This window comes from Trachurus japonicus, chromosome 14 (genome assembly GCF_045865225.1).
Source record: "Trachurus japonicus isolate A0001 chromosome 14, Traja_1.0".
Lineage (NCBI taxonomy): Eukaryota > Metazoa > Chordata > Actinopteri > Carangiformes > Carangidae > Trachurus > Trachurus japonicus.
This window is the reverse complement of record NC_140920.1, coordinates 7439219-7450317: the sequence shown is the minus strand read 5'-3', so window position 1 is coordinate 7450317 and position 11099 is coordinate 7439219. Positions and strand designations below refer to the sequence as shown.

Sequence of the window (11099 nt, the reverse complement as noted above, 5' to 3'; positions counted from 1 at the left end):
ACCATAGACTGTAAAAAGAATGGACGTAGCGTCCGTGACGTCACCCATTGGTTTTGGGGAGTCGTTTTTGTGACTCAAATATGGCGGCCTGAACAGCGCCATGTTGGATTGGCCGGCCGAGAACCCGCCCACTGGCCTCGAAGCAGCTGTCCACGGAGCTGCTCAGACCTGTCACTCAACGTTTCCGCGCCCTGATTGGCCAGAATTTTAACCTAATAACAGTAAAACTGTAGAGTTAAAAAAAAATTCACCCCCCTCAGAGTGTGTGCGGGGGTAGAAACTATCGATTGAGACGAAAAAACGTTCTGACACCAGGCTTTTAACATGTTTACTGAGGATGTAAAGTCGGCGATTTTAACATGGGGGTCTATGGGGAATGCTCCCTTCTGACACCAGCCCCCAGAGGAATTCGAGGGGATTGCAGTTTTTTGAACGCGGAAGTGAGCTTCACTTCTCAGACCGACAACTGCCCCCTTGCTCGGGACCGAGGATGCCTGAACTAATGAGACTCTGTCCGGTGCTAAAATCACTCAGAAAAGTGGAAGACACGGCTCAAAGGTGAGTTTTTGTTTGGTCACATCGAGTTAATTTAACTTTATGATAGTTAATGTCTGTTATTAGTCTCTTGTCAACTCGTATTCTTAAACGTAACGTTTTAATTGATGAGATCGCCTCGTAGTGACTGACGTGAAACCGGACTGTTTTACATTACTTTCCCTGTAAAACCCATATTTTTCAGTAATTTTAGCTTGATAAGTCATTTATGCTGTAGCCTATGTGTTTGTGTGTGTCAACAGTGTCTCATCGCGGCTGATGTTCTACACCTGTTGCTCCGTTCACGTTAATTTATTTTACGGCTTAATTAATGCCACGGTGGTAAAATGTAAACCGAGACTTCTCCAGACTCCCCCATGGTCGGTGTGTGTCGTGTGTGTGTCCTGACGGTGCAGCGGCTCCCCGTCTTCACCGGGGCCGGAGGGAGAACCGTGGACGTCCTCCTCATCCTCCTCATCCTCCTCCTCCTCACCGTCGTCAGTGTGTGTTTGTTCAGTGTCAGTATGCTAAATGATCACTTAAACTCATAATCATATTATTAAATTGTTCGGAAAAAAACAAACATGCTTGTGACTTTTTTCTTCTTCTACCAAATCCAACATCTGCAACTGTGTCTGGGGCATCGTGTTTGATTAAAAATGTCTGGTTCTGTAACAGCTGTATTTAGTGGACACTGATATTCTGCGTGTTGTGGAAATATTGTATAAAGTAAGTTAAACTGTTGAATTACAAAGAGTCTCATCCACCTGAAGGCTTAATGATGATGATTAAACTATGAACACAGCCAGTACAGACAATTATTAAAAGGAAGATGCATTTGCCAAAGAGTTCTAATTTTCTTTAATCACACCTGTGGTTGATAAAAACAAAACACGTGTGACTATACTCCACCAACATCCTGTAAATACAACTGGTGAACTGTGCAGCAAGTTAAATATACTATTGAATATAAAAAAGGTAAGAGTAAAGCCTCATTACATTATTTGAGGTGTTCTGTGGTCATCTCTGTCATGTTTAACAAAAATACAGTTAATTATGATTTATTTTCCATTGTGATTTAAGCTTACAGGTTCGGACTAACTCGTTTTCAGTGTAACATCGTATATTAATTAACTGTCAAAACGATTTAACGATCCTATAAACGACCGTAGTAAACCTACGATCGGCCGTCTTACTTTTTAAATCATTATCTTTGTTTTAAAGTCCGTGTGAGTCCTGTAAAAGTCTTAATACTCATTCCTTAAATCCACAAGTAACCAAGGGGGCAGTTGTCGGTCTGAGAAGTGAAGCTCACTTCCGCGTTCAAAAAGCTGCAATCCCCTGGGCTGTCGCTGGGGGCTGGCTCCAGAAGGGAGCAACTCCAATTGAGCCCCATGTTAAAATAGCCGATTTTACAGCTTTAAAAAACATATTTACAGCCTGGTACATTTCATTTTTTTGGTCTCAACCGATAGTTTCTACCCCCGCACACACTCTGAGGGGGGTGAATTTTTTTTAAACTCTACCGTTTTACTGTTATTAGGTTTAAAGTTCTGGCCAATTAGGGCGCAGAACCGTTGAGTGACAGGTCCGGCGACCGCTGCTACGAGGCCAGTGGGCGGGTTCTCAGCCGGCCAACGGCCGCACCGCTCCAAATATGGCAAGTAGAATCCAACATGGCGCGGCTCAAACCCCCGTAGTAGCGGCACAAAACAGACTCCCCCAAACCAATGGGTGACGTCACGGACGCTACGTCCATTCTTTTTACAGTCTATGCAAGTAACACATACATGAACGCGCAGCGCCAAAACTAGAACGGCGGTTGCTCGTTCTCATTGCCCCAGGGCATGATGGGAGACCGCAGAGCATTATGGGGGGTGACTCAACTGCGCATGCTCTATGGGCCGCATAACGCGGAAGTAAACCCGGAAGTCAGAAACTTTTTCGGCGTATGCGCCAGGCGAGCAACTTCCATTGAAATGAACGGCGGCCATTTTCTGGTCCGGTATCCAGTTAATATAATACATCCATGGTCTCTCTGTGTACTGCTGCACTCTCAGAGCAGCTTCTGGGTGGGTTTGGCTTTCAGCCTCTATCTCTGCAGCGGAGTGGTCGATTCGAGTGAGGGGCGGCTCATTTTAACCAATAGAGAGAGAGGAATGACGCTAGACCCAGGTCGATGTGATTGGCCGCACTGGCAGCCATGTGACAGCCATGAACCAGTCAGATCAGCAGATCCACGTGCAGGCCAACGTGGGGTTGTATGTAGTGATGGGCAACCGAGGCTTTGTTGAGGCTTCGACACCTTATTCGAGTAATGGTTCATTACTCGAGGCTTCACTGACACAGTCGCTCGAGTATGACATCTAGTGTTCAATAAAATGAAGTGCAATTGAGACGTGTCATTCATTGGTTCATTGATTGTGTGAGATTTGAGTTGCCACGCACACTCCTGTTCAACAACAGTACACTACATTTATGTATGGTTTTAAGATGACACAATAAAATATAAAATCAACATTAAGTTGTGGCTAAGACTTTAGATAGATAGATAGATTCATATAGGCTACACATTATCTTATGAAACAAGTTTTTTTTTTTTTTTTTGCACTTGCCCATCTTATGAAACAAGTCCAAACAGTTTATGGTGTAGAGTGATGTCATTGCAAACTAGATAAGCTTTATTAAAATTACGTGATATAACTTATAATTCTTACGCCAAGACCTGAATTCGATCCCAGGACATCTGATCACCGAGCGCGTATAATCTGCATGCGCCACTGATCTGACTAGCGTTTCTAAACGGTTATATTTATTAGTCTTCAACCTCAGCTGTACACCTGCTCATACTTCTTCAAATCCTACAAGTATGAATGTTAGAAAGCTTCAATCATTTTCTTTCCCACTCCTCCAAACCTACCATGGTTTAGTAATATCCTTCAATTTCTGATAGGCTAACGGCCTGACGCTACACTTAACAACCAAATCTCTGTCGCCTCAGTTTGATGGCTCAGCTCAGCTCCCACAGAGAGCCGAGACAACCAAAACATTAACGGTGCTTCATGCGACTGAAGCAGTGAAGTGGACACGATCGACATGAATGCTGCATAACTAGTTCACCAATCATTCTCATTCACCACAGTTGCTTTAAGTGTCATTAGTTTCCTTTTTTCTTTTTCAAGACAAGTAGTTTTTTCTCATACCTTTTTGTTGACAGTTTCGGCATTTTCTTCCAGCTGATAAAGCACATCACCGTCTGACATCACGGTGACAGTTCTGATGAAGGCGGAAGAAAACGCCGAAACCGTCAACAAAAAGGTATGAGAAAAAACAACTTGTCTTAAAAAAGAAAAAGGGAAACTAATTATTCCATATGGACACAATGAACTTTCACAGTGCTTCAAGTGTCATTCCCTGTGCGTCACCATGCCCATCTGCCACTCACAGATATGAGCGCCAGGGCATTGAAAAGAATGAGCCTGAAACTCCGCGTGGAGCTGGGACATGATCACACACAAGCACACATTCATGATTTAGTACATGTAGAAACTACGACCCCCTGCCCAGTCCCAAAAATTGAGCATCAATTGAGGCCAGGATGTTTTTTTTTTATCAAACTGTGTCTCTCAAACAGCTGTCATCACGGGTCACTCGGCGTGGTTATCCGCACGCCTCAGCCATCGACAGCACGCTGTCACCTTGGCTGGAACGGACCTTAAAAAAGGGTAATAGCCTACATATGGTTGGGGAGCAGTCTGCGAGGGGCAAACAGTCAACAGGCGCTGCGGTGAACACGACACGAGAAGCGACACATCAATGTTGGAGACCCGTCCTGATCCGACAACACAGCAACGGTTCCGTATATCAATCGTCAGGGTGGGGTTTCATCTCAAGCAATGCACCAGGCGGCATCACAAGTTCTGATGTGGGCTCACAGCCGACGGTCCCTGTGGGCCTCGCACATTCACAACAGTAGACCTGTTACTGAGGGGCCGACCCTGAAAAGCAGACTGGCCTCTCCACTCGCAGGCTGTGGAGAGTATCTGGGATCATTTCAACAGACATAAGTAGATTTCGCTTCATGAGACACAGCTCACTGTCCACTATGGTTCTCCATTCAGAAACGGTGGAAGCTAGTTTTCTGGCCCCTGAGTGGGAGCGCCTGTTAGGGGAAGGGTTACCTCTAGAGGTTGTAGAGGTAATCCAAAATATCAGAGCTCCCTCCACCAGGACTCTGTACTCATACAAGTGGAAAGTATTTCAGCACTGGTGAGCGGAGCGGGGTGATGATCCATTTTGTCAGGACTATCATGTGCTTCCTTCACAGTCTACAACAAAACGGTCTTCCATTCTCTACTCTTAAAGTGTACATGGCGGCGGGAGCGCACCTATGTTCTTTTTGCAAAAGGGTCCTATGTTCTCCCGTTTTTCCCCAAAAGGGGACTGTTCCCCAGTCACAATACATACTGGGGATCATAGGATCTTTTTACAAAAATAGGGTCCTATGATCCACATACACAGTGGGGAACATAGGACCCTTTTGGGGAAAAGCGGGAAACATACAAGGTGGGGAACGTAGGACCCGGGGAACATAGGGATGACCCCGAATTAGGTATAGCAATAGTCTTCATAATAGATATTATTTTAAAATGGGACTACCAAGAAGATATGAGTCGGCCAAACTAACTGGCAACCCCATATTTGGCTGGCTTAGGAGCTCTGAAATAACAACACTCTGTTCCTCATACTTGAAGCCGTGTTGTTTCTCTTATTGTATTATGAGGTGTCATCTTGTGTTTCCTGTTTTTTGGGCATTCTTTCTGTGGAAAATGATTCGATCCGTTTTGCAAAAATCGGATTTCATGTGATTTGGGACTGTTCAGACTTCAAAAGAGTCACCCGGTTCCAATCTGGAGGGGCTAAAAATCTGATTTTTGCTGGCAGTCTGAACGCGGCCTAACACCCTATTCACCATTTTGCACAGGAGATGAAGTTTAGGGTATGTGTTCAGTTATGCCTTTGGATATCCTTTTTTTTTTTTTTTTTTTTGAAGAGATTAAAACAAACATTGTTATCAAAATATGCCTAAACCCTGTACAAATTATGAAAACTTCTCTCTTATGTGTGAGTCCTTGTACTTTGTTGGACTGTATTGATATTGATATTGCTCAATTGATGTGTTATTTTATGAGTCGGCCAAACTAACTGGCAACCCCATATTTGGTTGGCTTAGGAGCTCTGAAATAACAACACTCTGTTCCTCATACTTGAAGCCGTTATGAGGTGTCATCTTGTGTTTCCTGTTTTTTGGGCATTCTTTCTGTGGAAAATGATTTCACAGATTTCCCCTTTAAAAAGACCACACAGGTTGCAGACAAAGTCATTGACTGCGAACATTTCCAGTGTGAAGGATGAAGGTCGCTGCATCTGTGTTCCTGCTGCTGCTGCTCTGCTCCGTCTCCACCACAGGTCAGGCTGACTTGCTGGAAAGCGAAGAGTCCGTGCCACAGGACATCAACGCTGTGCTGAGAGAGATGACCGCCTCGCTGGCCCAACTGAAGGAGAAGGTGACGTCCCTACAAAAGGAGAACCAAGGTACGGTAACAGTAGGATATGATCAGTGATGGCAAGTAACGAAATACTTTGTTTCTTCACTTAAGTAGAATTGTGAGGTAATTTATACTTTTAGAAGTATTTATTTTTCTAATTGGGACTACGAGCATGATTTGTGACACCACAGTTTAGAAGCCAATCCTGGTCCAAAATTGAATGTTCAGAAGTGTGATGAGTAAACCTGAAGTGTACAATACAAATGCCTACAATTGACTATGGTGAAGTACATTAGGATACATCTTGTGTCCAGCAGGTAAACTTAAGTGAATTGTTCAAATACTAACATTGATGAAATGGATTCAAGATAAGTTATCGTGTGGTTATTAGCTTTGCAGTGAATCGTGCAATAGAAATACTTAGTATATACTACTTTTAATAATACTTTTGAGTACATTTCAGAGCCTGTACTTTTTACTTCTACTTGAGTAGACAATTGGATCAGTAGCTACTTTTACCAAAGTCGTTTTTTACACAGGTACTTTTACTTCAACTCAAGTAAAGAATCTTGGTACTTTTGCCATCTCTGGATATGATGGAGGTTGTGCCGTCTTCCCCATGACAGTGTTGTTAAAAAACAAAACAAATCAAATCCTGCATCATCTTAGAAGCCAATGAGTATAGTGATTTTGATTTTTACAGACTCACTGGTGGTGCAGAAGAAATGCTCTCTCTCTCAAAACTGTCTGTGCTTTTTTGTCAGTGTCCGCAGCAAAACTGGAAAAGCAACAGAGCGACATCAACATACTGAAGACAAACCTAAAAGGTATAGTTTATTTGGTGACCTTTTATTTAGAACTTGTCGTCTGTACACACACAAGAAATAAAACTGAGCCCTCTCCATCAGTCCGACAGGTGGCTTTCTCAGCCTCTCTGCTGGCTGAGGGTGAAGTGGCTATTGGAGGCTTCAAGGAACACACCACTCTGATCTTCAAATATGTCTTCACAAACATTGAAAAACAAAAAACAAAACAAATCATGCATCATCTTTGAGGCTAATGAGTACATTGTTAACCACTGATTTTGATATTTGCAAATTGGTTCAGAAGAAACTCTCTCTCTCAAAACTGTCTGTGCTCTTTTGTCAGTGTACGCAGCAAAACTGAAAAAACTGGAAAAGCAGGAGGTTGCAGTGAAGAGACAACAGACCGACATCAACATACTGAAGACAAATCTGAAAGGTATAGTTTTTTTCTGTGACCTTTTATTTAGAACTTGTCCTCTGTACACATACAATAAATAAAAGTGAGTCCTCTCCATCAGTCCGACAGGTGGCTTTCTCAGCCTCTCTGCTGGCTGAGGGTAAAGCGACTATTGGAGGCTTCAAGAAACACACCACTCTGATCTTCAAAAATGTCTTCACAAACATCGGAGGGGCCTACAATCCCAAGACAGGTACTGAACTCTAAAATATTAACAATAAGTGTTTCAGTTTCTGCTTTGTTTAAAAGTCACTGTGATCATCAAACTTGGCAAAATGTTCCCACAGGTGTCTTCACTGCACCTGTGAGAGGAGCTTATCACTTTGAGTGGCACATGGGCGTGATTGGATTTCCCACTGCTTCTGTGTTGGTCAAGAACACAAACCACATTTTTGCTATACTTGAGCATCAGTCACAAGGTTTTGCGAGTTCGTCTCAAGGTGCTTCACTGCTGCTGGAGGCTGGAGACATTGTGTTTGTGCATTTGTGGAGGCAAACTAAGGTATTTGACAATCAAAGCCACCATACCACCTTCAGTGGTCATCTGATTTTCACTATGTAAGGAGGGAAACACTCCCTCTATAGATGTTTTTCACCTCGATCTATATGACATTAATTGACAATAATGTTATGGTGTTTCTTTTTCGAAGCTTAAAGTGATGGGTTTTTCTGATTCTCTGTAATTTCATTCTCTGTCATTTGAATAAATCAATTTACATCTTAATGTATTCATCAATTTTTTGTTCCCCAGTGAAATAACACTAGAAACAGACAATAAAGGCGGTGGGCTCTTCAGCAATTGATCCTTTTGCTTGACATACAAAACATGAGATATTGGACCCAGATTTGCAATAACTGAGCCAGAAACGGATGTATGATATCAAATTGATGATCAACTTTTATTAGAGCTTGAACACACACATTGGACTGTATTGATATTCATATTCTCTACCTATGGGATAAGGATGTTTTAGGCTAGAATTAGGTATAGAAACAGTCTTAATAATAGATGTTATTTTAAAGCAGAAGTAAGTGGTCCGGTCGTTTTCGCTAATGCTGCGTTCCAGGCAGGCTTTTGAAATCGTAAATTACAGCTTCAAGTCACAACTTACGACTTTGTAGCGTTTCAGGCAACCCACTCGTGTTTTTCCGACCTGTTTTACCGGTGAAAGTCACTATAACAGCCACTCGTAACTTCCGACCGGTGAACTCGTACCAGATCGAACTGGTACCACTTCACGGTCGGAAAAATACGAGTTTCCTTGAACGCACCATAACAGTCCTCGTCCCTACGTCGCCACATTCACGGCGTTCCTTGGCTGCACACACAGCCCTGCATGCCGTTCTCTCTCCTCATTGGATAAAAACTGTAGGATACGATAAATGTTTTCTCCTCGGCTCAGAGCAGAGCAGAGGGACTGACAGACCCGTGTTTCAGTCCAAACACTCTATGTAAGTGATTGCTGTCGGAAGATATAACTATTTAAGACTTATATTAACACAAATATATCACTTACTTCTGCTTTAAAATGGGACTCCCAAGAAGATATGGATCGGCCAAACTAACTACCAACCCCACATTTGGCCGGGTTGGTGGTTAGGAGCTCTGAGACAACACTCTGTTCCTCATACTTGAAGCGGTGTTGTTTCTCTTATCATACGATGAGAAACGCACAGGACACAATTGCTGGGGTTCTTGTAGCTGTATTGTTTATTTTACATCTTAAACTTCAGGAAGCTATTCTCGGTTTGAGATGTAGAGAAAATACTGAAATAATAGAAATAAAAGGATACAAAATACGGCAGTGGGCTATGAAGGTTCACAGAAAAAAACATTGGTCACGGGTCATAAACATCATCAAACAAAAATGTACATTTATAATATCACCACAACCACTTACACACCACACAGCGTTGAACACGGGAGCTGGAGCTTTCCTCACTCTCTGAAGCTAACGGTTAGCCCCGGTCGACGACTGGCATTAGGTTCTGATGTGGGCTCACAGCCGACGGTCCCTGTGGGCCTCGCACATTCACAACAGTAGACCTGTTACTGAGGGGCCGACCCTGAAAAGCAGACTGGCCTCTCCACTCGCAGGTTGTGGAGAGTATCTGGGATCATTTCGACGGGCATAAGCAGCCTAAATTTTGCTTCATGAGACACAGCTCACTGTCCACTATGGTTCTCCATTCAGAAACGGTGGAAGCTAGTTTTCTGGCCCCTGAGTGGGAGCGCTTGTTAGGGGAAGGGTTACCTCTAGAGGTTGTAGAGGTAATCCAAAATATCAGAGCTCCCTCCACCAGGACTCTGTACTCATACAAGTGGAAAGTATTTGGGCACTGGTGAGTGGAGCAGGGTGATGATCCATTTCGTCATGACTATCATGTGCTTCCTTCACAGTCTACAACAAAAGGGTCTTCCATTCTCTTCTCACCTGGCTGCCATCTCAGCTTGCCATGTGAGGATAGATGGCAAGCCTCCGACAGCCAGCCTCATGGTTTATGCAAGGTGTCTGTTAGTTGGGATTTATAGCTACAGTTCTGGATGAAGATCCACATTGGAGCCTCTAGTAGGGGGGCTACAAATGTTATTGCTAAAAAACAGCCCTGTTAGTGGCAGTAGTTTCAGCGAAACAGGTGGGAAGTTTGGCAGCTTTGTCTGTCCATCAGTCTTGCCTTACATTTTCCCGTGATAATAGGAGAGCGACTCTGCGTCCTGACCCTGTTCCAACTTAAGGTTGTTACAGCTGGGTTCAAGTCCACTGTCATTAACCTGTCGTTAAAGTTTTCCCCTCCCCCTTAAATATCAGAGGAGGATGAGAGATTACATAGCCTTTGTCCAGTTCATGCTGTCTCCTAGGCATTGTATCTCAGTGGAGGATGTGTGTGCAGCTGCCTCTTGGACCACTCCACACACCTTTGTGAGGTTTATAACCTTGATATGACAGAGTCTGCCGTGGCCCAAATCAAATCAAAGATCAAAAAGGACTGTGTTGTTGATATTTATATGCTCTATGGGATAATCCTAGGATGCTTTAGGCTAATTATAGAAACAGTCTTCATAATAGATGTTATTTTAAAATGGGACTCCCAAGAAGATATGGATCGGCCAAACTAACTGTCAAACCCGCATTTGGCCGGGTTGGCGGTTAGGAACTCTGAGATAACAACACTCTGTTCCTCATACTTGAAGCCTAGGTGTTGTTTCTCTTATCATACGATGAGGTGTCATCTTGTGTTTCCTGTTTTTTGGGGCATTCTTTCAGTGAAAGTGATTTCCCAGATTTCCCCTATAAAAAGACCACACAGGGGTTTGGTTGCAGACAATATTGACTGCGAACATTTCCAGTGTGAAAGATGAAGGTCGCTGCATCTGTGTTCCTGCTGCTGTTGCTCTGCTCCGTCTCCGCCACAGGTCAGGCTGACTTGCAGATAAGCGAAGAGTACGTGCCACAGGACATCAACGCTGTGCTGAGAGAGATGACCGCCTCACTGGCCCAACTGAAGGAGAGGATGACGTCCCTACAAAAGGAGAACCAAGGTACAGTAACAGTCAGATACATGTGCATCTCAATAAAGTAGGATATGATTTTGAAATAAAGTTTATTATTATTATGATGGAGGTCGGCCGTCTTCCCTGTGACAGTGTTGTTAAAAAACAAAAAAACAAAACAAATCCTGCATAATCTTTGAGGCTAATGAGTATAGTGTTAACCACTGATTTAGATTTTTACAAACTCACGGGTGCAGAAG

At 43.4% G+C, this 11099-nt stretch overlaps 1 protein-coding gene across 1 annotated transcript; it reads left to right on the top strand.

Annotated features, from left to right (window-relative positions):
* The first annotated feature begins 5924 nt into the window (after positions 1-5924).
* Positions 5925-8049, top strand: LOC146974152 (complement C1q-like protein 3). The gene is made up of 4 exons (XM_085797251.1): positions 5925-6129; positions 7233-7325; positions 7408-7539; positions 7634-8049. The coding sequence occupies exons 1-4, from the start codon at positions 5946-5948 to the stop codon at positions 7906-7908; spliced, it is 684 nt and encodes a 227-aa protein (XP_085653377.1). The 5' UTR covers positions 5925-5945; the 3' UTR covers positions 7909-8049.
* The last annotated feature ends 3050 nt before the right edge of the window (positions 8050-11099 follow it).

Excerpts from the sequence above, each read along its gene's own strand:
- LOC146974152 (XM_085797251.1), top strand. The coding sequence starts at position 5,946 with ATGAAGGTCGCTGCATCTGTGTTCCTGCTGCTGCTGCTCTGCTCCGTC. Across the intron at positions 7,326-7,407 it reads ACTGAAGACAAATCTGAAAG|TCCGACAGGTGGCTTTCTCA; the intron begins GTATAGTTTTTT and ends CCTCTCCATCAG. Across the intron at positions 7,540-7,633 it reads GGCCTACAATCCCAAGACAG|GTGTCTTCACTGCACCTGTG; the intron begins GTACTGAACTCT and ends ATGTTCCCACAG.